We start from the raw sequence: 27,470 nt of genomic DNA on the forward strand, positions 1-27,470 counted from the left end.
CCATAAGAAACAAGCTGGGATAATACAGTCTATGTTTTTAATGCAACCAGCCACTGAGCTTCTCATCGTTATAATACATGGCAACTGGAAAAATTATATATTTTTTTCTTCATACCATGTCTCCAAGTATTTCGTTCCTTTCTGGAAACAAGTCAACGGCCCCTTTATCAACAGACAGAAACTTTAAAAGCGTCTTCCCTCCAGAGCACAGAGGCAAATAGCTTTTAACATGGTCGCCTGCCCAAGTGACCTGCACCTGTGGCTTTGCCCACGCCCCACCTGGGCCCGAATCCCTATACATCAGGGGCAGGTCTGTGCACCCACACCTACTCCCCCAGGACTCACAGGTGGGCCAGCCCGGCCTTGCGCACAGCCGAGGATATGGCTTTGATGGCTGTCAGCATGGAGTTCAGCAGCTGTGTGAGCTCCCCGGTCCCTTTGGCCTGACGCCCCTTTTCCATAACGTAGCGAGTCAGGGTGAGCATGTCCGTTTCAAAGGGGCTGCTGTCTGACATGGTGGCGGATAAGTGTTCAAAATCTTCTTCTCCTGGAAAGCCTTGTTTATCTCTGAAATCTGTGGCTCTTTGGTATCAGAGCTGGTTTGCGCTAGCCCTGCCAGGACCTTTAACGAAAAAGTGCCCCAACCCACGTGATTAAGATAACTGGGCAAGCCCTCAAGGAAATCTCTCTGGCAAGGTTGATGTTGAAGGCTGCCAATGCACCATAAGCAAGCTGTAAATAGAATCAGGCAGCCCAGAAACACACCTACTTTCTTTTGATGAACCTTTTTATTTAAAGATCCTAAGAAGGAGCCATTTAGAAACTGGTGGAAGATGAGAAATCCAGCCACTAAAAAATGATCCCTAGAACCCTCTCATTCAAGGACTCAGAAGGATTCTTTGCATATATCTACTGTAGAATCCAGTTCCCCAATCACTCTAAGAGGCAGACTGGCAGATCTTACCTAGGGTATAGGTCACACAATAAAATATGGCAATCCTGGGACCTCTCAGCCAGGGGTCTTTTATATACTTTTGCAAAGGATGCTTTTTATTTCCAAAAAGACATATGCCTGAGTGGATATCCTTAAAAGCCACCCAAATCTAGAAGAAAAAAATTACATTCCTAGCACAGTGCCTAGCATCAGGTTATTTTTATCAATTCCTTTAGATTTGCACATCTAATTCAAAAATACTACTTTCTTGGGATGCCTGGGTAGCTGAATAGGTTAAATGTCCGACTTTAGCTCAGGTCATGATCTCGCAGTTTATGAGTTCAAGCCCTGCTTCGGACTCTGTGCTGACAGCTCAGAGCCTAGAGCCTGCTTTGGATTCTGTGTCTCCCTCTCTCTCTGCCCTTCCCCCACTAGTGTTCTCTCTCTCTCTCTCTCTCTCTCTCTCTCAAAAATAAACATAAAAAATTTTTAGATACTACTTTCTTACTGAAAAGGAAACACTACAGAAGTATATAAAAGAAAAAGTGAGAGTCCTCACCACCAGCCCATCTCCCAGCCTACTCTCTAGAAATAACTGAGCTGGTGGGGGTCTGTACTGGTATTAGGCACTGGCAGGGGCCTGGGTGGCATAGACCAAGACCTTTCTCTAGGGGCACATAGACCTGGCACTGAGTCCCAACCTAATTATCTGCTAGTTGTCCTGGGAAAGTTCCTGAAGCCTCAGTTTCCTCTCCTATAAATGGGAATAGAAGTAAAACATCTATGTTATAGAGTGGTTTTCAGGATTAAAAGTGATAAGATGTGCCTGGCACAGAGCAGGTTCCCAGTACTTGGTAGTTATTACTACCCTTCCAAATTTTTGATGCATATATAATTATTATGTATACATATATAACTCCACTTTATAAAATAGAGGAATATGCATGCTGCTTTGTAGAATACATACATTGGTCTGCAATATGATTTTTCTTTTGATGGTTATTTCAATCAGAATGTGTTCAGCTGCAAGTAAGAGAAAACTCAGATGATTTAAATATTGTAGGGGGTTATTTTTCTCATATTTTCTCATGCGTTCACGAGGAAGTGGCTGCTAGCATTTATTTAGCTCTTTAAAGACTCCATTTTAGGGGCCCCTCTGTCTCTTCTGTTACCCTGGGTCAGCTGGCTTCTGCCTCCAAGCTGAAACATCTTATGAGCACAAAATGGCAACTACCATTCTGCCCATCTAGCCCACACTGAAGGCCCAAAGAAGGGAGAAGGGCACTCTAATCACATCAGTTCCCTTTTATTAGAAAAGAAATATTTCCTCAGAACACCCCCCCCACACACACACACACGCACCAGTGGATTTCCACTTCCATAGCTTCGGCCAGATTTGTTTCACATGGTGACCCCTCACTGCAAGAGTTGGGCACTGGTATTGGATCAACCAATCTAAGGTGGCTGCCATAGCCTACCATCTTGGAAATACACATCCATGTTGGTACATAGAGGTATGCTGCATTCTAGTGTGTGAACAATTAATTTACTTTGGAAATGTGCATCCTTGAGATAATGCTTCCACAAGCTTCCTTATCTTTGTGCATGCTCTTGTGTGAGGCCTTCAGTCAGAACATTTTCATGTTGATATCACCAGGATCTAAACCAGAAAGCTCTCATTCTTTTCGGAAAGCTTCAGGGAACTGTAAGAACTATAGAAGGGAACTTTCTTTGATCCTGATGTGTCATGTTGCCATTAACAAATAACTAAGCTTTGTCTTTCAAGTGAGAGATCAACAATGATTCTTCTGACATAATTATAGGAAGACCAGTGGCTGCATGTTAGGAGTTCTGGGCCAGTAAGTGAATATAAGAGAAGAGGGTGTCCTGCTTGTAGGTTTCCAGGTTTCCTTTGAAGTACAACATTGTCTTCAAAGGATTTGAAGGTGAACATTGGATTTGAAGGATTTCAAATCCTTTGTACTTCAAAGGATTTGAAGTACAACATTGTCTTCAAAGGATTTGAGAGTGAAAAACAATGCCAGTTGCAGTGGGCCTTTACATCTTTCCTAAAGAAATGATTATGTATATTCACACAAACACCCATTCACAAATATTAATAGCAGCTCTATTTATGTAAGAGACTGCAACCCCAAATGCTCTTCAGTGAATGGATAAGCAAACTGGGGTAGATCCATAAAATGGACTACTATTCAGCAAGAAAAAAGAACAACCTTGCTACACGCAGCACTAGAACGAATCTCAAAGACATCGTGCTAAGTGAAAGAAGCCAGTCAAGGTGGCCGGGGTGGCTCAGTTGGTTGAGCATCCAACTCTCAACTTCAGCTCAGGTCATGATCCTAGGATCGTGGGATCGTGCTCTACATCAGGCTCCATGCATAACATGGAGCCTGCTTAAGATTATCTCTCTTTCCCCTGCCCCTCCTCCTGGCTTGTGCTCTCTCTCTCTCTTTCTAAAATAAATGAAAAGAATTTTTAAAGAAAGAAGCCAGTCTCAAAGATTATATATGGTATGATTCCATTTATATTTTGAAAATACAAAATTATATACAAAGAGAACAATTCTGTGGCCATGTGGGGAGGGTTAGGACAAGGGAGGGTTTTTTGGCCTGATGGAACTTTTCTGTATCCTAATTATGGTGATGGAAATTTGAATCTATTTAAAACCCAAATAATTCTACATTTTTTTAAAATTCATTTTACTGTAAAACAAAATGCAAGGTGGATCATGGACAGTCTGCAAACTGTACTAGGCCATGACAAAGTTAGTAGAAAAATTGGCAGTATTTAGAAATTTCTATAGCAACTTCTCTGTGTTACATTTGCTCTGACTATATTAAAATGCAATTTAAATCTAGCAATAAAATGTCATTTAAATTTAAATGAAGTTACAACCTAACACTAAACAGTTGGGGCCTGCCTTTTGTAGGTAATCGTTTTTTATTTCATTTTTCCAGGTTTTCTTTTTGGACCATTTTAGCCATTTTTAAGCATACAGTGCAATGTCATTAAGTACATTCACAGTGTTGTGCGACCATCACCACCATCCATCTCCAGAACTTTTTCATCTCCCCCAGCTGAAACTCTGCTTAAACAATAACTCTCATTCTTGGCCTTTCCTGTAATTCTTTATATTACATTCTATAAAGTATCTGTTAACAAGAGATTGGAAGTGAAACCAACCAATCAGTGCTTCAGCACAACTCCCTGGAGAAGCTCTGGGCCCAGCACACTACAGATGCTAAGAGTAAGCAGAAGACTGGAGAATTTGGAGACCAGGAAGGAGAAGTATTGGCTAGTGTCATTTATAAGCGGTCAATTACTCATCTTAAAGGGAACTGGGGAGGGTCTGCTATTTTTGCCACTGTCTGGCTTAGGCTGGCAGCTGGGTACAGCAATCATACCCTTTTGCAGCTACATTTAAATGTTAGAAGTTCGAGTTACCCAATGGTCTAAAATTGCAACTGATGACCTTTCAGCAAATGCCAAAGTTCTTTCAGGGCACACGACAGGGTGGAAACATAGAACAGCCGTGGAGAAAGCCTGGAGAAAAGGAGAGAGCATCCAGCTTACATTTATTTCAGGGCCACTGATACACCGGGGACCTCAAAGCTCTCTATGGCCTTGCTCCACTTTGGGAAAGATGCTCACAGACCTGAGTCAAAGTGAGTAAGGGCAAGCAGACCTTCCTGATAGTTGAGACAATCTTGCTCTTACATCAGATCTGAAGACAAAAGCAGGGATCTAAAATGTGACTTAGGGTATCAACAGAGGGACCATTCTTTGTTAGCCAAACTCTACTGAGATAGTTTACGTACACTCTCTCAGGCAATGTCAACATATGGGAGGTTTTTTTGTTTTTTTTTTTAGTTTTCACTCAGAAAAGATTTTATTCTAAGAATGATGCCATCAGGTAAAAATGAAAAACAATGCAGTTGTGGCACAATGTTTAAAAATATCTATACCTCTTCCCTCGTAGGACTGCAGTGTTTCCTATATACCTGAGCATGGAACACGGAGCGCCCTCATAAGCTGCTCCACATGGGGAATCTGATTCCTTGCAGGTCAACCTACTTTTCCTCATGTACTAATGAAATCGGCTTAAGCCTCAACTTTGTAGGATTAACAGAACACAAAGATGGAAAATCAAGAATCCAATTTCTACTTTCCTGTAATATGGTTATACCAAGTCCAGTCTTCACTGTATAAAAAATACATAGGAAAGTGCTGTATACATTCTTCACATGGAAAAAACAAAGTTAAAGCAGAGCTGACCTATGTCAGACCTGTATTTTAGTTCTGTGGTGACCACTGTGCCTCATGCTATGCATTTAAAAAAAAATTAAGACTTCGTTTTTTAGAGCAGATTAAGCTTACAGCAAAATTGAGAGGAGATACAGATTTCCCATTTCCTCCCACACCCACACATGCACAGCCTCCCCTGTGACCAACATCATTCACCAGAGTGATATGTGTGTGTGTGAATATATATATATATATAAACAAATGATGAATATATATATATATATATATATATATATATATATATATAAACAAATGATGAACACATCATTATCACCCAAAGTCCATAGTTTGCCTTAGGGTTTACTCTTGATGTTGTACATTCTATGGGTTTAGACAAATGTATAATGGCATACATGTATCATTATAACATCATACAGAGTATTTTCACTGCCCCAGAAATCCTCTGTGCTCTTCCTACTTATCTGTCCTCCTCCGCCTATCCCTAGTAACCACTGATCTTTTTACTGTCTCCATTGTATAACAGAAGGTCATATAGTTAGAATCATACACCCTGTAGCCTTTTCAGATTGGCTTCTTTCACTTAGAAATATGCATCTGAGTTTCTTCCATGGCTTTTCATGATTTTTGAGTGCTGAATAATAGTCCATTGTCTAAGTGTACCACAGATTATTTATCCATTCACCCATGGAAGGGCATCCTGATCGCTTCCAATTTTTGGCAACTGTGAATAAAGCTGCTATAAATTACTTTCTGCAGATTTTTTGTACAATGTAAGTTTTCAGCTCCCTTGGGTAAGTATCAAGTCCTGTGATTGCTGAATCATGTGGGGAGTATGTTTAATTTGTAAGAAACTGCCAAGCTGTCTTTCAGAGTGTCTGCACTACTTTGCACTCCCACCAGCAATGGATGGGAGGTCCCCGTTGCTCCACATCCTCGTCAGCATTTGGTGATGTCAGTGTTCTGGATTTTGGCCATTCTAAAAGGTATGTAGGGGTGTTGCTTTAATTTGCATTTCCCTGATGACATCTTCCCATATGCTTATTTGCCATTTTGCCATCCATATATCTTCTTTGATGAGGTATCTGTTAAGGTCTGTGGCTCATTTTTTAATCAGCTGTTTTCTTATTGTTGAATTTTTAGAGAGTTCTTCATATATTTTGGATAACAGTCCTTTATCAGATATGTCTTTTTCAAATATTTTCTCCCAGTCTGTGACCTGTCTTCTCATCCTCTTGACACTGTCTTTCCCAAAGAAGCTTTTTATCTTAATGAAGTCCAGCCTATCAATCATTTCTTTCATGGACCATGTCTTTGGTGTCATATCTAAAAAGTCATTGCCACACCCAAGCTCATCTAGGTTTTCTCCTATATTACCTTCTAGGAGTTTCACATTTATATTTGTATTTATATTGAGTTTAATTTTTGTGAGGGCTGTAAGTTCTGTGTCTGGATTCATTTTGTGCATGTGGATGTCTGGTTGTTCCAGCACCATTTGTTCAAGAGACTATCTTTGCTCCATTGCATTGTCTTTATCAAATATCAGTTGACTATATTTATGGGGGTCTGCTTGTGGGCTCTCTATCCTGTTTCATTGGTCTATTTGTTTATTCTTTTACCAATACCACACAGTCTTAATTGCTATAGATTTATAGTACATCTTAAAGTCGGTAGCATCAGTCCTCCAGCTGTGTTCTTCTCCTTCAAAATTGTGTCAGCTATTCTGGGTCTTTTGCCTCTCCATATAAACTTTAGAATCAGTTTGTCAATATCCATAAAGTAACTTGCTGGGAAATTGGTTGGGATTGCACTGAATCTATAAATCAAGTTGGGAAGAACTGACATTTTGACAATATTGAGTCTTTCTATCCATGAACATAGAATAACTCTCCCTCAAGTTCATCTTTGAACTTTCATGCTTCAAAGTTTTGTAGATCTTATACATATTTTGATAGATTTATATCTAAGTATTTCATTGTGTTGGGTGCTTCATCTAGGGATGAATCCTTCTTTGGCTTCTCCAGCTTCTGGTGGCTATTGGCATTCTTTGGTTTCTTTGGCTTGTGGAGACTCTAGTCTCTGCTTCCATCTTCACATTGCATTCTCTGTGTGTCTCTTCTAAAAACACATTTCATTGGATTTTGGACCCACCCAGGTAATTCAGGATGATCTTATCTCAAGTCCCTTAATTAAATCTGCAAAGACCCTCTTCCTAAATAAGTTCATATTCACAGGTTCCAGAGGTTTGGATGTGGACATGTGGGGTTTTTTTTTTTTTTTTTGAGGGGGGTGGGCAGAGGGACACCATTCAACCTGCTATAGTAATCTTGAAATTATTTCCAATTCTGAAGCTGGGGACCACAGTCGCTCTGAGAATTTTGAGAAACAGTGATTTTCATCCTCAGTTTCTACTCTTTTCCTGGTCAGTCACAGGGTGTCCTGTCGAAAGCCCAGTAGCATAGCATGGTGGCAAACCATGGCAGATAGGTGCTTCAAGTCGAACTGGACTTAGCTTTGGGTGAAAGACACAAAGCAGCAAGTATGTCATTGTGGAGAAACTTCTCTATTGATTTACTTTAAAATATTTAGAATTTAAGCTTAACTCCAGGAATGGTTTCAACTTGGAACATGAGGAGTAAGGCTATGGAAACTCTAAGTACCAAAGTCAGACCTGTAGGTGGCAGCAGGGAGGCGTGGGGACCTCTACCAATCCTGCTAATGATGTTACTGAAGAACCTAACAGAAAATCCCTAGCAGTCAAATATTTGAGTGGTTAAAGGGGATGCTTTCCTTTGCAAAGAGAACATTATGTGTTTTGATTAGTAGGAGAGAGCTCCCATTTTAGGGACAGCATGACATGAGCCTGAGAACCAGCAGACCTGAGTTCCTGCCAAGTCTCTACATAATGCACCACAAACACCATCCCTTCGCCCTTATCCGTGAAGGGCATCTCAGGGTTTCCAAGGTCAAATCCAACTTTGAGATTCCATGGATCATCAGAGGAGAATCACTGTTCATGCTGCTGATTCTGTGTCTGTCTTCCTTTCTCAGAGAAAAAGAGAAAGACTCGATGCATCCATAGCAGAAAACAGGCACCAGATGAAAACTCTTAGTTAAATAAGCCAACGGCCCCATCGAAAGACACCATACAGAACATAAAACAAAAACAGGGAGAAGGTATCTTTTTGTGATTTTGCTTGGCTTCCTCACGGCAGCGGGGTAGGAGACTATTATCTCCCATCTAGCTGTCTTTATAGTAAGAAATGGCTCCCAGACCACCACATCTCCCTCAGTGCTTCGAGAACCAGAAGTTACAAGACCTAAGCTACAAGGTTAAAAATCAAAAGGTGCTTTGTGAGTTCAGGAGACTTCCCTGAGAGGTCCAGCCACAGCTGGAGTGGGAAAAATACTAGCTTTGGGTCTAGTCAGTGGACAAAAGTGGACCCAATGCTTAAACTCAAACTAAGTTCCTTGTTGGAAAACACGAAATTGGCAGGGATTATTTGGAGGGAAAAGAGCAGGATTTACAGACACATATTTAAACTTACAAGTAAAAATATATATATATTTATCTATTACATATCTATATTTTATTAATACATTAAATATATTAAGTAAAATATTAAATGTTTTAATATGGTAAATATGTTTGATAAAATATTTTACTGTATCAATATAATTATGGATTAATATAGCAAATAACATTTATTATATATTAACATATCTGTTTAAATCTAGAGCTCAAGAAAGCCCACAGATGTTTTTTAACATATAACTTGCCATGATCTGGGAATTCTAGTCCAGGGTCAGCTAAGGGAGACACTGTTTATACAGTGAGCCTAGTGAGAAATAGACTTGCTTGCAATAAATTGTATTTCCTTAAATTACATTTTATGATGAATCTTTTTACTTAAGGTAATTAGACCTTAGGAATTATTAGGCTTTGTTGTTCAATAGAGTGCTATGTTTTTATTGAAAAGTCACTACTGAGTGGTAACATAAGCCTTTAGACTCAGAAGGTTAGGTCATAGATGGGTGGCCCCCTAACTTTTCACCTGTCCAGTTCCCAGGAAGGCATAAACAGCTCTCTCTGCTCAGGTTAGTTCTGCTCACTCAGACCTGAACGGGCAACACAAAGAACAAGGGACACATTAACTGTAAGTTCAGTGGCCAGAGTACCTGGGCTTGTATCCCAGCGCTGCCGCGCATCGGTTGGACACCTTGGGCAAATTACTTCACCTCTCTGTTCATTCCATCACCTGTGAAATGGGTCATTTATAGATGGTGCCTAGTTGGTAAGGTTGTTGTGAAGATTAAATCAGCTATCTAATTTCTATGCATTCACTGTTATTGTTATTATTATCACTACTACTATTGTTTGACACAAAGCAAGGACGACTCTTTTTTTAGAAATAGAAAGAAGACGTTTATTTCTCTCCTATCCACTCAAAACATGCCATCCATAGCATTACTGAGATAGTAAGGCAGCACCAAGCACTACACAGCATTTGACAGTGAAACTATGCATGCTTTTTATTTCTGCTGTTTAGGAATGTATGATGCGCAGTCAGAAAGGGGTAGCACCGTGTGGGATAAAAGGTCCAGGTAAATGGCACTTCTTTCTGGTGTGGGCAAGGCCATTTCTTCATTTGGCAGCGTGCTTCTTATAGATCTCCAGGAACTCCTTCACGTCTTCAGGCGACCCCAAGATGATTGGCGCCCTCTGGTGGATCTCAGTGGGAACAATGTCCAGTACAGCTTCCTTGCCAGTGGTAGCCAATCCTCCAGCCTTCTCCATGACGTAGGCCATTGGGTTACATTCGTATAGCAGTCTCAACTGAAAAAAAGAGCCAAGAGCAGCGCCCTCACACCAGAATATTACATAGAAAAGGGATTTGTTCTATACCAAACTAATACAGAGCTAGTGGGAGTTTCCAAGGTAACATGTAACTCTCCCTTTCCTTCTATGAGGTTGTAATATCCCCCACCCCCAAGGCTGCCTCTAAGACCAAATGGTTAACTTAACCATTTGGTTAAATGAAGCCATTCATCAAGCCAGAGCCAGAGCCAGCAATAGATGGCCTGATGCAAATGGGAGACAGACCACCTGGACTCAGAACTGAATGACATTTTGGCAGAACTGATGGTTCCCTTCTCTTTATAGCACGGAGACTGGACCTAATGAGTGACTCGGTGTGTGTTTTGGATGGAGCTTTGCCTATTCTAAAAGCATTAAACATCCATGGTAGTGTCTGGCTGCAGACATCTGGAAAGCAGACTGGCTCCTCCAAACAGTATGATATTGTTTGCAACGCTGTGCACGTTCCTTTTACAATTCTCCAAAGGCTTCAGGGTTGGGATTTAGTATGTTATACATCTTGGCATTTACTTTTAAATATTAACTTTTTTATTGTGTTCATTTTCATGCAGTCTGCCTATTGAGCAGACAGCTTTTTGCAGGTGTTTCCTGACTCTATTTCCATACAGGTGTCATGGCCAGATTTGCAAAATTGAGGGGAAAAAAGGAGGCACCTCAATATCTGTGTTCAGAAACAATTTTTTTGAGGCATTAAAGAAAAGTGCTATGGAGCAGGCTAATCACACAGGCTGAGATGCCTGACGTGGCTGTGGCAAGGGCGCTGTTTTAAGCAAATAAGAATGCCTTCAGCAAACTGGACACCACCAGCTGTAAACAGAGATCTGAACATATCTGGAACATATACACTTCTAACTATCCTAAGGGGATTATTGTTCCCATTCCTTTTCTTGCATTAAAAAAAAAAAAAAAAAAAAAGACAGTCTGTCTATCGGGGAAAACAAAGGGACAATATTTGGGAGGGAAACACACTGTCACTGTGTAGAAGAAAAGCGGGGCATCCCTCAGCCAGTGTTAAGCAAGCACAGCTCACCCCATGGCTTCGGGACTCTGTGGGCATTAGACCAGTGCAGTCAGTGGTAACAGCTTCCCTGAAAGCTCTAGGTTTCCCCAGAGAGTCTTTCTTTCCCTAGGAAGGTTTCATTTTCCAAGCAGCCAATGTCAGCTCATTAGTTATTTCTATTTTATGCCTCTTGAAAACAATCAAAGGAAACCTCTACTTGGATACATATTCGATTTTTCTGCCTTGGCAATGAAGCTGAACTGTTTCATTTCACATTATGAATGGCATTCATTTTTCCCAGGCCAAACCATGCACCCACTGGAAGCACCTGTCCTCACCATAACACTATTACTTATCTTTAGCAATGGAAGGGCTCTCAAGAGACCATTTTGAGCTGATATCACCTGGCTTTAATGAGGACAACCTCTAATCTAGGAAAGAAGATGCCACACATATCCTTAGCATCCTACTGCGGAGCACAATGGCAATATAATAGCTACTGTCATCTTTCTTTCTTCCGAAGTCAAATTCCCTGGGCTGCAAAGGAACTCCAGTGCCTCTCAATCACCTTTCAGGGGATTTGTTTACCTTTCCATTGGGGCTCTTCTTGTTAGCTGGGTACAGAAAGATCCCTCCATAGACCAGGGTGCGGTGGACATCAGCCACCATGGAGCCCACGTACCTGGCCGCCATAGGGCGCTGTGTTGTCCTGCAAGGTTAAGATTAACAATAATTAGGGTTGCCGCAAAGAAAATGAGTTCTGTGTCCTCTATGCTCATCTGATTCAACAGTCATTTAATGAACACCTACGAGGCGCTTATTTGGGGCTGTGATAGGCAATGTGATGAATATCCTGTTCCCAAGGAGCAGAAACGAATAGCCCCATTCTTACACATCTCACAATAGGTCAAATTACCTGCAGAAGCCCCAACCGGGGACGGGTTGATTCTGGTTATGGGGTTGGGATGGCCATCACAAAATCATACGTTTTACCGGGACATTGCAGGCTGAGAAGGATTTTGCCAAGCTAAGGAGCTGGGCAAGGGGGGAAGGGAACCGCCGAAGCAAAGTATGGCAACACAGAGAAGGCAAATGCAAATGCTGTCCACCAGGGGTCTGGGGAGGACCCTGGTGCAGTGCGTGTGTGCAGGCTTCAGGGGTGGGAGGGGAATCCAGGGTAAGGTGGAAAGAGAGATAGTAAAGCTGGAAAGAGAGCCTGGGGCCAGCTCTGAGGCCCTGAATGCCAAACAGTATCTGGGCTTCCTCCTCAGTGGCATTTAAGTAGGAGTATGACAAAACTGGATATTCCTGCATAGAACCAACTTTATAAACAGCCATTCCTTCTCTTTGTATTTGGTAATTTGTAACCTCTTCAGAAAGATGCCAAGATGGACACTCTTAATCTTGAGATGGTGGATAGAAATCCATTGGACACCACAAGGTGGGCACCTGGGTACGAGAACCACATTCTGTGCCATCTGAGATCAGGGACTACAGAAGTGAAATGTTTCACTGCCATGAACGAACTCATTCATCCGGCGACTTTATTATCCTAATTTTCTTCTGCCAAGAGAAAGTAGCTAAGGCTGATACGGACCCTCGGACTTTGACTTCTGAGGGCAGGGGCTCCAGTGCCCAGGACTAGGTGGGAATTTCATCATGGGGTCAGTGCACAGTGGAATCCAAGGCCCTGTGATCCCTGCCACCTTTAGCCTCCAGGCTAAATCATGAACCAACAGATCTGTGCATAACTCACGGGCCCTTGCCCAGAGCCCTCACTTACCGGGGGGAACTTCTTCCTCTGGACATACTCAGTGACAGCAGGGTCGAATTCCTTGGCATAGCCCTCATTGAGGCTGAAGATATTTCCTTTCTTTTTGATTTTCACGTCCCTGTCCACCAAAATGAACTCTCCAATGGCCTGGAAACAGGAAGGAGAGGGAGAGGTGATGAGCTGCCTCCTCCAGGCTTGTGTGAGGTCTGGGCTGGGCTGGGCTGGCCTGAGCTGGGCTGAGCTGGGCTGGGGGTCCTGAGGCTGGGGGGCACAGGATGCTTCTCCTGGAGCTGGGACACTATGTCCCCAGCCTGCCACTTCAGTAATGGCGAACAGGACAAGGGAAGAGTCAGTGGGCGAAAAGGAAAGAAGAGAAGAGGCTGCTGCAGATGTTAGGGGATCAAAATTTTTGGGTTTGCTTTCAAATGGTTTCAGTAAAACAAGAGAGAAACCAGACAAAAACAGGGAGGGCAGAAATAGGTAAAACAGCAGCAAAACCTGAGGGAGATTAAGAATTGTGTGTCCACTCATATGTGGAATTTAAGAAACAAAACAAATGAGCAAAGGAAAAAAGAAGAGAGAGAGAAAGACAAACCAAGAACCAAACTCTTAACTACAAAGAACAAACTGATGGTTACCAGAGGGGAGGTCAGTGAGGAGATGGGTCTGCAAAGTGTTTCTCAGAACTCAGTCCTGCCACCAAGTCCCAGTGCTGAGTTGATGCCTTTAGGGCTGAGGTACTTTAGAGGAGATGGCAATCTGGAAGGAAAGTGTCACCTAACTCCTACTGCTCTGGACTGAGGGTTGTTTGGGGCTCCTACATGTCCTGAGAAGAGGGCGCTTGAAGATCTGTCCTGTGGGGAGGGGGCTGTTCCATGGAGGTGAGAGGGAAGAAAGGAGGTATCAATACACCTGTCTCCAGCCATTTACCTCCCCCCCAGCAGAGAGTGGTTCCTGCAGACAGGGAGTGTGTCTGACCTAGAAAGAGAGGAATAGACGGAGGAAAGGAAGGCAGAATGGAAGGAGAACAGGAAGGATGAGGAAAAGGAGAAAAAGAGACTGGAATTAACAGTGGCCATTGGAAGGCTTCATTGTGAGTGATTCTTCTTTTTTCCTTTTATGCTTTTTTTTTCCCAAAAATTCTGACCACAGTTATGTAGAAACATTCTTTTATAATCAGAAAACTAAATAAATAAATAACTATATTTAGAAAAGAATTCTTGAGGGGCGCCTGAGTGACTCAGTCAGTGAGTGACTGGCTCTTGATCTCAACTCAGGTCAGGATCTCATGTTCATGGGATTGAGCCCCGAGTTGGGCTCTGCATGGAGAGCATAGAGCCTATTTAGGATTCTTTCTCCCTCTCTCTCTGCCCTTCCCCCTCCCTCCCTCTCTCTCTCTCTCTCTCTCTCTCTCTTTCTCTCAAAATAAATAAACATTTTTTTTAAAAGCATTTTAAAAAAGAAAGAAAAAAGTCTTGAAAACAAATCCATCACACAACAGGTGCCGAGAGCTCATGAAGCCATGCTTCCAGATGCCCTGCCCTGGTACCTGGCCAGAGCATGCGAGACATGAAGGAGCAAAGTCTCTTGCAAGTGCAGACAAGAGACTAAAAAGCCTTCTGAAAGTTAAAGCCTGCTGGAAACGCAGAGAGAGCTGTCTCAGTATTTTTAGCAGAAACCATCAGCCAAAATGAAAAGAAAGCGCTAAGGGGGTCCGAGGTTCGCCCCGCAGGCACCAGAGAGCAGTGGGTTAATGAGATGGTGTCCCCAGCAGGGGACCATTACAGCAGGCGTGCACCATTCTTCCAGACACCGAGGGGCCATTAGGTCTCAGGATGGCAAAAGACTATCAAATACACAGAAACTTACTCCCAGAAACACCGGTCTACGATCTGGAAACAAGAAAAGATTTCATTTTTCTACACGTCCACCAACTCAAAGGTAACAGAGAAGTCACCAGAAGAATGTCTGGGGGAAGCAGTACATCTCTGGCAAAACAGTAAATCTGCAAACATCAGTGATTCCAGAAACTGTCCGCTGGGCTCCGGGTGAACTTTGCTCTGGTTCTGCCACTATTTTCCCCTGAGGTCACCTCATTTGGAGGCTTAATCTGGTATTGTTCCCTTAGCCTCGTTTATCTATTAAGCACCGGTTCTTCCAAGGAGGCAAAGTCCAGTTGTGCAAGATTGTAGGGGGCCAAGGCAGCCTACGTTCTCATTTATACCATCTGCCATGCACAGAGTCCAGGGCCTCACCAGGAACAAACTGTCTCCCGCCAGGTGCCAGCCAGGCATCTATACCTTGTGTTCAGTGCGTCAACAAAAAGCACCAAATAGATGAAGTTTCGTTACTGTCATAGGAGGACCCGTCGAAAACTAAAAGGTATTTATAAGCCCAGTTCTTTTCCCTTTGGGGCACTGTATCGAATGCACAGTGAACGTGCCAACCTACTGAATTCTACATTCAACAGTAGGTTTTAAGTGGGCCAGATATTTAAAGAGATTTCTTTCCCCAATTCATCTGCTTTGTTGAAACCGTCATCTACCTGAATAAAGAGATAATTCTAATCAACAGGCATGTGGAAGGAATTACCAACAAATTAAAACTGTTAATATTTTCACGCCACCTTGGACTCCTATTTGTAAGGTAGCTTTTCTCTATAAAGTGGAAGGAGGAATTATCTTCATTTCCTTCTTTAAGTTCTCTTCCTTGAGTTTTTCAAAGCCTTATCAAAACTGCAAGGGTTCACAGAAGGTGTGCATGCATGAGCACAACATCAAATGAATTCGGTAGCTATTTTTGAAGAAATGTAAGCCACTGCATTGGGACACCCATTCACCTCTGCAAAACAAGCTAGTTAACGGAGATACTCAGTGGCAAACAGACCATCTACAGGCCCTATCTGGTCCATAAATGTGTTTTAGTTGGCTAGCACGTACGTTTTTTAAATCCAGTGTTTCTTGAAACATTGGAAGCCTTGGCAAGACTGGGCCCCTATTCCCAAATAGTAACAATTGCTAGACCTCTCCAGCTAGCTTTCCCCATTCCCCACCATTGCCCCAGTCTTCTTTCCCCAGCACACTGCATTCACTTACGTGGCCTGCCTGGACTTGGTGGACATTTGAATCCATTTGGTAATGTCTGTTCTAAAGAATTAATCTTGGAACAAAGTCCCCTGCTTATGCTCTGGACAAATATTATTTCTCACCTCAGTAGGCTTCTCACGATATACACAGTGCCCCCTCCATCTCCCTCACTCTTTCCCCACTCCATCGTCTCTGCCCCACTGTGGGCCTCATTTCCCACCTCTACATACCCCCCCCCCTTCACCCTCCCACACAAATAACAGACATTTGCAGTCACCAGCCAAGCACCTAACTTCACACAGTGTCTCTCACCGGGTCCAGCATGAAGCAGTTGACGCCATTCGCCATGGCCAGGACCAACATGGTGGCACTGCCATACAGGGCGTAGCCGGCAGCCACCAGTTTCCTGCCTGGCTGCAAAGCGTCCTTCTCAGAAGGCTCATCAGCTGAACTCTGGGATAAGAAAGAAAACACAACATGTTTTTGTTTTGTTTTATGTTTCCTTTTTCCAGTTCAATCATTAGCAAGATGCATTATCAAGGTACTCTCCTAATACAACAGGGCATCTTCCTAGAAGGGCCTTCCTCCACACATCAGTAATATCCTGATTACATTACCACAGCAGCCTTCCCCCCATACTGCAGATTTCCTGCATCTGGATCCTTCTTCCAGGCAGGGGCCTCCTCCAATTTTACTAATTTGATATTCCCTCATTTCTCCATTATCACTTTCGAAAAAGAGCATGCCTCCTTGCCAGCTCCCACTAATTTAATCTTATTACAGGCATCAATGTCTTTCACCTGCCTACTCCATCTTTATTTAAACATATTAAGGCTGGGCTGCAGGACTGTTAGTCTGGCGAGGAAATCAATTTTGTGGGCTTTGGCCAGTTGCTGCGCGTGCCTTAGTGGGCAGTGTGGCCTATTGCCTCACACATCCAAGCAATTCTCAGAAATACGGGAATTTAGAAGATCTCTCCAGAGTCATTCCAGGATAGGGCAGTTGCTTTCCATTTTGTTGACCACATCCCACAGTAAAAAAATACACTCACACCACAAACCAGTACCAACACACGTGCACATGCACACGCGACTACACAAATTTAATAAAGCAATACTCACACTTAGAACATTACATGCACCCTAATCTTCTCATTTTTCATTAAAAACATAGCCCACTGGGTCATGTGACCATAGTTTGATACTAAGGAAGGGGACGCCTTAAGGGGATCTTCTTTATTAACACCTGATTGGTTTCTTCAGTCCTCAAAACAGCCCCAAACAAATCTTTCAGCTCGAATACTCTCTACTTGGATTCAAACAGAATAAAAAATGAGCAATTTCTGCCAATTTCATTTATTCCTTCCCCAATCAGAGATTACAGTAGCTGAAAATAAGTACACACACCTGTATCACAATGCCGGAGATGGAAGTCATCCCAGCAAAAACATCCCTGGTAATTTTTCCCTGTAACTTTTGACACTGTGGCCCAGAGGTCATCTGCATCAGAATCACTCAGTACACCTATTAAAAATGTGTATTCTGGGGGCGCCTGGGTGGCTCAGTCGGTTAAGCGTCCGACTTCGGCTCAGGTCATGATCTCGTGGTATGTGGGTTCGAGCCCCGCGTTGGGTTCTGTGCTGACTACTCAGAGCCTGGAGCCTGTTTCAGATTCTGTGTCTCCCTCTCTCTCTGCCCCTCCCCTGTTCATGCTCTGTCTCTCTCTGTCTCAAAAATAAATAAATGTTAAAAAAAAAATTTTTTTTAAATGTGTATTCTGGGGATGCAGCCTAAGCTTACTAAGCCAGACTTTCTAAGGGGGAATCTGCATTTTACTGTGCACCATACATGACTCTTGCACTGTAGTTTATAAAAAAGGAAGAGTCCAAAAGCCATTTTTTCTCCTTTTTCCCCTCATTCCCACTCCTGTGTCTAATAAATGGTTTTCACTAAGGCGGTTTGTTGGTTTTTTGGCTGGATTGGGTCATGTTATTTGATTTAGTTTGGTTTGTGTTCATAGAGCAGTGCATTGCATCTAAACACAGACCAAACACGCTATCAAGATTTTGAGTTGTTTTCCCAAACTCCAAATTTTGCCAGTGTCCAACCTGAAAAAAAGAACCAGCTTTCTTCAAAGCCAGTGACATAGGGGAGGACTCAGTCCTCCAATTATCCTCTATCACAACTACTTAACCCTGCCAATGCAGTGAGAAATCAGGTAACAGCAATATGTAAATGAATGAGTTGACTGGGAGCCACTAAAGTCTTGAAATAATCAGTTCTCCAGTAAGAAAAGTCCCTCAAAGACCCATCTCACCCAGAACCATCTGTGCCTGCCTGTGCCAACAGTGCAAGAGTAAACAGCTTTTCCTGAAATGTCGCCACCTGAAAAACTTACCCTCTGACTTCCATAGAATAAGAAATGGTCACGTTGTCTATGATCCACACACTCAGAGAAAATAATGGCATGGAATCATGGATTAGGAGGAATTCTTTCCTAGCCTGATCTTTCTAATGCATGGGTTCCCTCCTTCAAACCCCAGCAGTGAAGGCCTTTGTTCCAAGGGATCCATCACATTCCCATGCAGATGCTCACGGACCCACCGATGAGCCCTAGGCAAAATTAGAGAAAGTCTCTAGACCCTACCTTTCACTACCTATCCCAGGCCCCCACCTGCTGCAGGTATGGGTTTGTTTTACTCCACACCACCTCATGAGGAAGACATCATGGAGTCTGGAGACTTAAGGCAGTGGAAGAGAATATCAGGCAAGAGTGGAGCTATGCTATCTTGTCACTTATCTGGTCTTCCCTCAGAGGGGCAGCCAAATCCTCCTCGGAAGGGCTCACAGGCATTTGAGAGTCCCCCATAACTCAGCCAATATTGTTCATCTACTATTACACTAGACAACCTAGCCTACAAAAAATAGATAAAACAAAGCCCCTGCCCTCTCAAGGGGTTTATAATCACTAGTGAACATGGGTAGGTTTTGCCTGGTCAGCAACCACAATCCTTCTGATGATAACTGCACTCACTGTTAATCTCCTTAACATACTCCCGGGCCCTCAGCTCTTGGAGCGGGGGGGGGGGGGGGGGGGGGGGGGGGGGGGGGGGGGGGGGGGGGGGGCACATGACCCTGGCCTGACCAACAAAATCATCGCCTCAAGCCATAGTGATTAGTTGAGGGATGGCCAGGTGATCAAAGCCAAGCCAATCAGACCCAATGAGATGACATTCTTATTGCAATTGTTGGAAAAGAGGCTTCCATCTTCTGCTCAACTTAATTGAGAGGGATGGGTGTGAGCCTGGATTTGCTAGGTGCTGTTTTGCCACCAGAGAGGAGGAGCGCAGTAGAGATGGAGAGGAAGCGTCTCCTGGTTGCATGGTCTGAGTCCTTGAATGCAGCTGCACCTGAAGCAAATCTATCCACTGGGCTTTCTACTTATGAGAACCAATAATTTTCTTCTACTTTCCTTCCTTCCCTCCCTCACTCCCTCCCTTTTTTCATTCCGTTCTTTAGTTTGAGTTCTGATACTTTCCATTGAATGTTCACATACAAACCAAGTAATATTAATAGCTAACATTTATCAAACACTTTTTTTGTGCCAGATAGTATTTTGGGGGCATTATTTTTAAGTTTCAGTACCTCCCCTTTACAGATAAGGAAACAAGAGGTACAGAGAGTTAGTTACTTTGCCCAAGGTCCTATAGAACTGGTAAGTGTCAGTGTTAGGAAGCTGCATTCCATATGGCTATTAATTAATAAGTCTCCCTGTGCTCAGTTAAAGGACTTGAATTGGATTCTGAAACTGCCCGAGCACTTGTGAAACTACATTTAGTTGTGGGTACTGGATATTTCCAAAATCATCTCATATGAAACACGTTTAGCTTAAAAACATTTTTTTTTTAAAGGAAAGGAGGACAGGGCAGGGCAGGAAAGCCATTTCCAAACATGTAAAACAAAAACAACCTTATTTTCTGAAGCTTTAAAAGGCCAAATGAGGGGCACCTAGGTGGCTCAGTTGGTTAAATGTCTGACTTCGGCTCAGGTCATGATCTTACAGTTGGTGAGTTTGAGCCCCGCATCAGGCTCTGGGCTGACAGCTCACATTTACAGCAGTAAATGTGTCACTTGAAGCATCAGACACATGGATGTTTACCCCCCACCCCAAGCTCTCAAATGGTTTCAAAGAATCAATAAGATGTTTGAAAATTGAAATAACATAAAGGCAGGTGTCACACTCATCTTTTCTTTTTTTTCTTTTTTTTTTTTCTTGGCTTTTAAGAGAGCCACTTCAGGTTTATTAAGAGCATGGAGACCTGTTGTTGAGTTTTAGCATTCATCAAGCTGCTGTTGCAAGCTGCTTTGATTTTGATATATATATATTTTTTTTTTTTTTTTTTTTGGTTGATAGCTAGTTTTCTGGCTCTCAGTTTTCTAGGGATTTTTTTCTTTCCTTAAAAGAGTCTTTATTTAGGGTTTTGAGATAGAGACTGTGGCTGGCAAACATCAACACTCCTTTAGTTTTGGTGAAGTCATTAACCAGGAAGGAGTCTACCATCATAGGAAGAATTTTGCTAGAAACCTCTCTTGCTCTACTGTGGATTCGATACTTGATAAGTAAAAATTACCTCCCTCCATGTCTATAATAGGAATGTATGTTTCATGGTATGACTTGGAAAATAACTGAGTTGTTGCCTTTGCCTTTTTGTTATGAGCATTAGAATCCTCTATTACCCAAACTGATTTTGATGTGGATCTGCCTCTCAGCCAAGACAGAAAACCAAAATCCACACCAATGATGAAAGAAAACCATCCCACGGTGGTCCTACTTTCCATGTGTTCAAAAGGAGATTATGGGCAACACCAGACAAATCACTCTGAGAAATAAGGTGCAAACTGTGGTCCCGCCTGTCAAGCTGTGGCCTCCCTCTGTCTCCCGAACAGGAAAGCTGGGAGGAAACTCAGAGGTCAGCTGAATGAAGCTGCCTCATCCACTGAGATGAAGGAATGGGCTCAGGCTTTACTGAGGTTTTATTTCTAAAATAAACAAGAGGGGCAGAAGTCAAGATGACATACTTTAGATTTCATGTTTATGATGGGCAATGGGGACCCATTCTATTTTTTACCAGTCTGTGTACTTGAGTTATTACACACACACACACACACACACACACACACACACACACACCGAAAAAGAAGGAAAGAGAGGCTCTGGAGGTAGAGTTACCCACCCAGTTCACATAAGCGAGAGACCCAGGCCAGGAGTCTGGGGCCCCATGCTGCACCAGTGTGCAGCAAACCCTCCACAGAGGGACAGAGGGTAAACATTCTAGGCTTCACCATCACAATCGCCATCACAACTACTTTACCTTGCTGGTGCAGCTCAAAATCAGCCAAGGGCAATATGTGAGCAAACGAGTTGACCGTACGCCATTAAAACTTTATTTATGGACAGTGAAAACTAAATTTTATATGAATGTCATGGGTCACAAAATGAGTGTTTAGATTTTTTTTTTTCAGACATTTAAAAATGCAAAAGGGGCTAGGGTGCCTGGGTGGCTCAGTCTGTTAAGGGTCTGGTTCTTGGTTTCAGCTCAGGTCATGATCTCACAGCTTTGTGGGTTCGAGCCCCACATTGGGCTCTGTGCTGGCAGTGCAGAGCCTGCTTGTGATTCTCTTTCCCTCTCTCGCTGCCCCTCCCCCACTCGTGCTATCTCTGTCTCTCTCAAAATAAATAAATAAACTTAAAAATTTTTTTAAATAAAATAAAAATGCAAAGGGGCATTTTCTTCTCACAGGCCATACAAATCAGGCAATGAGCTGGATTTGGCCCCAGGGAGTCATGGTTTGCAGACTCCTGATTCAGGGTCTTTAAAGGACAATTTTGACATAACTATTACTTTATTGTTGTATATATAATTCTCAGTTCACATAGTATGATCACTGTGACAAATCTATATTGATCCTTATTTTTATTCTCATTTTCCTTCATAAAAGAAAGCAAGATATAGCTAAAAGAGAGAAATAGCATTCTCTTCCCACCCACCCATGTTTTCCTATATTTTCTTTTAAACAACTTAATGGATCATCATCAAGACGTTAATGCTGGAAAAGTGGGAACTTGAGATACAAACCCATTTCAAGCCTCCCAGTTTCCATGATATACATTCTGACAGCTCCACCCATAGAGAAATAGTACTGGGTGCTCAACCTTAACTTTTCTTTTTATCTCAAACAAGGGGCTTGACATATTACATGTTACCTTTTTATAGATGCCAAAAATTGTTCCAATGGACACAAGGCAGTCAATATTGGAAGATCCATCGAGGGGATCAAAACAGACCACATATTTACCCTGAGCAGAGAAAAAGGAAATACAACTTTACTTTTAAAATTATAGCAAAACAACAAGAATACACTAAGGGGATAAAACAAGGGACTCTAGGGGAAAGTTCAAGAAATGTGAGTCATTTATCCTCTGTCATGTAAGGGATAAGGTGGCATACAGAATGAAAACAACAACAACAAAGTATGCATCCCAAAAGATCATTAGGCAAAGAAAACAGAGAATAACAGGTCTAGATGAAAATGATGAAATACAGATAAATAAGTCAAAAATTCCTACACCGTTGATACAGATGGATCATGATTTTGGTTTGAGTTTCCTGGCAGCCAGAGGAAAAAAAGAAACAAGGTTAGTCACTTATTTTTCTTTATTCATAAGGGCAAAAAAACGTAACAATTCCTTAGGTGAAGCAAAGACAGAATTAAGATCTGTAAAAAATCTTCTCGTGCAGATAAATAATGATACTTGAGGTTATAGCACACAGAGCTCTCAGCAATATCCCTACTGTGATTCCCAAAGGGCATAACTCTCTGTGGTAGTTGGACTATCAAAATGTCACCCTTTGAACTGGATTTTCAGCGGTGTGCTGGAGCTGGTCCCTATGGGTGCCCAAGAGCTAATGGTGCACATCTCTTCCCAACTGTGCTTTCAGTGATGTCATGTTGGTAGCTTGAAATAAACTATGGGAGTATTGACACAGTTGAAATTGGCATGTGCTACACATCAGAGATTTTTTTTTTTTTTAAGAGAGAGAGAGGGGTGCCTGGGTGGCTCCGTCAGTTAAGCGTCCAACTTCGGCTCGGGTCATGATCTTGCGGTTTATGGTTTATGAGTTCAAGCCCCACGTCAGGCTCTATGCTGACAGCTCAGAGCCTGGAGCCTGCTTCTGATTCTGATTCTGTGTCTCCCTCTCTCTCTGCCCCTCCCCTGTTCACACTCTGTCTCTCAATAATAAATAAAGGTTAAAAAAAAAAGTTTTTTTTAAAAAGAGAGAGAGAGAGAGAGGGAGAGAGTTTACCAGTACACCACTGGGGATTTTCCATCTCCAAATCCACCACTTTAAGATGTGGTTTTTAAATGTTCTGCATCAAATTAAGAGGTTTCTCTGATTCCCTGACCTATTGCTCTTAACAAATCACCCTGGCTGATGCAGAGGAAGCTGTCATCTGGAAAACAGAAACATGCCTATTATCAAGGCATGTTACAGTCAGGGAAGTTTGAGGTAACTGATAGAGGATATTAAACACAAAATTCAATCCACATGCCTAAAACTGCCAAGTACCTTGAGAAGCCCAGCAGAGAAAAACATGAACTTTGAATCTGACATGATGTGGTATTTTAGGAATGATGTAAAACAAGTTAATCCGATATGGCTTCCCACCCCTCTTATAAAGGTCAAAACTGGGTAGCAGGCAACCCCTTTAAATTAATCCTCCAATTGCTTTTTTCTAATGCTACTCCTTCCTGTCCCCAGTTCATCTCAAACAGGGTAAGGCAGAAAGCCCATATAAGTGCACATCACATCTCAAAAGGTTTTTTTTAAATCATGATTGCTGTTCTTCAAAAACTGGCTATACTCTTTCATTCACTTCTTCAACAACAATTTATTGTTGAGCCCCTACAAGCTGCCAGGCAAGATGCTGGGATACATAAAAGAATATAACCCATCAATGCCTTCAAGAAGCAATCAAATCAATGGGATCCAAATAGATTATAATGCATAAATCAGTGATAGGAATTGAAAGCAATTTTTTTAAGTGTATTTATTTTGAGACAGAGTGCACAAGTGGGAGAAGGGCAGAGAGAGAGAGAGAGAGAGGCAGAGAGAGAGAGAGAGAGAGAGAATCCCAAGCAGGCCCCATGCTGTCAGCATGGAGCCCCACACGGGGCTTGATCCCACAAACCGTGAGATCATGACCTAAGCTGAAATCAAGAGTCAGACACTTAACTGACTGAGCCACCCAGGCGACCTGAGCAGTTTAAATTGGCAAGAAAGGTGAGTGTGAAGGTTGGCTATTTGGTGGGTGGAGATGAAGTGAAAGAGGTAGTTAACAGAAGCCAGACTTTGAAGAGCCTTGAACATGACAACAAAAATTTAGGGTTGGGGATGAGTAGGAGTACATAAGAGTCTCTCCAATGTATGAGTTCAGTGGTGGGGTGGTATTGGCATGAACTATGGGGTAGACAGTAAATTTCAGATACGGAAGTGAGGTGCAGTCTGTGAATGATGACTGATGGTTTGAGAAGAAGATAGGATTCCTAGGAATCCAGCTTGGCTGAACAAGTGGAGCCATTTATAAAGCTAGGAAGAAAATGGTTACATTGAACCCCTCAACAGTAGAAATGCAGACCCACCCTTTTTTCGGGCTCTACTATAATGGCATGCTTATCTTCTTCTGACACAAGAACACAGGTGGCAAAGGATGACTTTAACATGTTAATAACCAGGTCATTGGAGAGGACATCCAGCTTCTTCACTTGGTCACCTGTCACGTTGGTAGAGCCAGCAATTCCATAGCTAGAGGAAAGAAAAGCCACAAAAATATAAGCCATGGCCACCAGAATATGCTAATGCACCTATAAACCCATTGGAAATGGGTATTAGTAGGATTTAGAAGACAGGAAGGAAGACACATGGTTTGGGAGAAAAAAAAAAAAAAAAAACAAGAAGAACGGTCATCTCCCTGGATTATTCATCTGTCCAGTACCTATCAAGTTTCCCAGCACACGTTTGTGGTTACATCCATGTTTCTCAACTGTTTTTTAATGGCCCCTAGGAAGGCTTTTTAGCTTTTTTTCCTAATCATACTCCTCCATGAAATTTTAATTTGAATACTACAAATATAGTGTGTATCTGTGCTTTATATATTAAAAAGACTGATCTTTCTCACTTCCCCCCAAAACCAATCTTTACCTCCCGGAAGCACAGGTTTAATGCAGAATGAATCTGCTGAGAGGTACAGCAGGCAAGGGAAACTTCTGGGGGGGGGGGGGGCGGGGAGCCTTAGATATGAGCAAAGACAAGGGATGCTATGATTTTAGAGCTGTAAAGCTCCTGAAAGAAAATATTGACTGGTCGCATCACCTCATTTTATAGAGAAGGAAGCTCACACCCAGACAGCAACAGGCTTGTCTGAACCAGAGAAGCAGAGCAGAGGTGAGAAGCTGCAGGAAGTGGAAAATCTGGAGTTTCTACTTTATTTTCAAGGTACCTGTAAGTCCGTAATTGCAGAATTCCAGAAGCGGAGTGGCTTGTGCAAAATGCAGCCTAGTTTGGTAGAATGAAGTAAGAGGCAGGTTGTTCTAGCCCAGTGTTGAGCAGGAACACTGAGAAGAGGGAACCGTTTTGGAGAAAATGCACAGTCCAAGAGAAGAGACTGCATGTGGGGAGGGCAAGTAGGAGCGTTGAAGACACCGCCAAACAGCTGAGAGTGGGTGACAAGGGGCACAGTGGCGGCCCTCGCTGAGGCTGCCAGGAGCACTTGCCTGGGAACCGGTGGTCCCAGGAGCCCCTGCTTCAACTCCTGCAAATTTGTTTTCTCTAAACAGAACTCACATTTCTCTGGCTGGACGGACAAACCTGAGCCAACACTGGGAACCGTGCCACCCAAAACGCCTGGCCTGGCCTGACCTGGCCTGACCATCTCCAGAAGGTAACTCCGGCTTCCCAGCAAGCCCACCTCTAGTGCTGCCTCAATGTCATTCACCTGCCCACCTGGGGATGGTGTCTCATCCCACCAGCCCTCTGCCCACTGCCACCCTTCCCACCGTGTCGCTCCTCGTTCATAAGTCAAAGACCGAGGGATCTGTCAGACCCACAGCTGTAGCCCGTGGTCCAGGCGTTGGGTCCTCTCCCCACATAATCTTTCTCTCACCTCAACGGTGAAGCCGATGCTGCTGGAGAAAGAAGGCAGCCAGATTCTGGGTGGAACGAGAGGGGCTTGGCAGGGCCACCAACCCAAATATACCTCCCTCCCTAGCCCCACTGGCCCTCACTGCTGCTCCTTCTAAAGTCACTATGAATTCAGGCAGGCAAACAGGCTGTGGAAAGGAACCTGAGCTCTCTAACAGAGACCCAGCTCACACCTCACCTCTGCAAGTCGCTTTCCTCTCTGTGCCTCCTTTGGTGCATGAGCCCACTGAGAGCAGTGATACCTTGTGCGGTGCTAGAGGATTCCATGAGATGAGGCACGCAAAGGGCTTAGCACAGCCTTTGGCATGTAGTAGTAAGAAAAAATGTTAATTATCTTGGTTGCTCTCTCAAGGGAGCCCTCATTAGGGATCTGCACCTGCTGAGGGAGGTGAAGCGGGGGTGTCAGAGAGCCCCCAGGCTTCATCCCCCATCATGTTAACATGGATGGTTTATCCTTCACTCCTGTGAGGAGGACGACAGGGGTATGTTTTCCTCCATTGTGTCCCGGCTTCCAGCACATAGTAGGCCCTCAATAAACACTTGCTGCATGAATGAATGGCATACACCCAGGAGAGCAGAAACCTGAGCCTGAAGGAATGAGTATAGGAGCAATGGACTTTCAAGGTCATTCCACGCCTTACAATGCCGGGGAAAGCCACTGGCACGGTCTCCAGAGGGGCAGGCCTATGGGGACAGCTCCACAGAGGCCTGGAAGCCTGGGGCAGAGGGACGAGGCACCTGAGGTAGGCATGGGAAAGGCCTATTTCACACTTCGGCCTATGTCCCACGTGCTCAGGTACCTCATCCAGCAGTATGGGGGAAGAAGAGTCAGACTCCAAGGCTTCCTAGAGGCTCGTGTGAGTGTCCATTCATTTCACAATATTTATCATGCCCCCAGGAGATGTTCTGAGTGCTGGGGGTACAGTGTGGAGCAAGACAGATGAGACCACTGCCCTCATAGAGCTTATATTCAAGTGAGTGAGACAAACAAGAAACAGTAAGTGCTCTGGAATGGTCAAGACCACCAGCCTGGTTCCTTACTGGTTCCCGAGTGTTAAGCTCCTGCTCTGGGTCACAGCGGGTGGCACCACCTTTCTGTAATGGGTGTCAGGTGTGCCATATAACACTCTGGGGACATGTGCTACACCTGGCACTGAAATGGCCATGTTCCCTGCCAAACCAGTGCAGGTAACTGGCCACCTCTCTGGCTCCAACTCCCTGCAAGGTTGGGTGGTTACCTTTCCCTTTCTCC

General features: G+C 43.3%; 2 protein-coding genes across 2 annotated transcripts in view; both read right to left on the bottom strand.

Moving 5' to 3' along the window:
• The window catches only part of FBP2 (fructose-bisphosphatase 2), a 38,038-nt gene extending 37,410 nt beyond the window's left edge, over positions 1-628 (bottom strand). The window contains exon 1 of the mRNA XM_019423460.2: positions 346-628. Coding sequence (XP_019279005.2) covers positions 346-515 — 170 coding nt within the window. The 5' untranslated portion in view covers positions 516-628. The remainder of the gene's footprint in view (positions 1-345) is intronic.
• A 9,097-nt stretch (positions 629-9,725) lies between these two features.
• FBP1 (fructose-bisphosphatase 1) overlaps positions 9,726-27,470 on the bottom strand; it is a 28,030-nt gene continuing 10,285 nt past the window's right edge. Inside the window, 7 exon segments of the mRNA XM_019423458.2 lie at positions 9,726-10,055; positions 11,686-11,784; positions 11,786-11,806; positions 12,881-13,018; positions 16,270-16,410; positions 22,222-22,314; positions 24,661-24,823. Coding sequence (XP_019279003.1) covers positions 9,864-10,055; positions 11,686-11,784; positions 11,786-11,806; positions 12,881-13,018; positions 16,270-16,410; positions 22,222-22,314; positions 24,661-24,823 — 847 coding nt within the window. The 3' untranslated portion in view covers positions 9,726-9,863.

The sequence above is a fragment of the Panthera pardus genome, unplaced genomic scaffold, assembly GCF_024362965.1.
Source record: "Panthera pardus isolate Hobbes unplaced genomic scaffold, ASM2436296v1 HiC_scaffold_20, whole genome shotgun sequence".
In the NCBI taxonomy this organism is placed as follows: domain Eukaryota; kingdom Metazoa; phylum Chordata; class Mammalia; order Carnivora; family Felidae; genus Panthera; species Panthera pardus.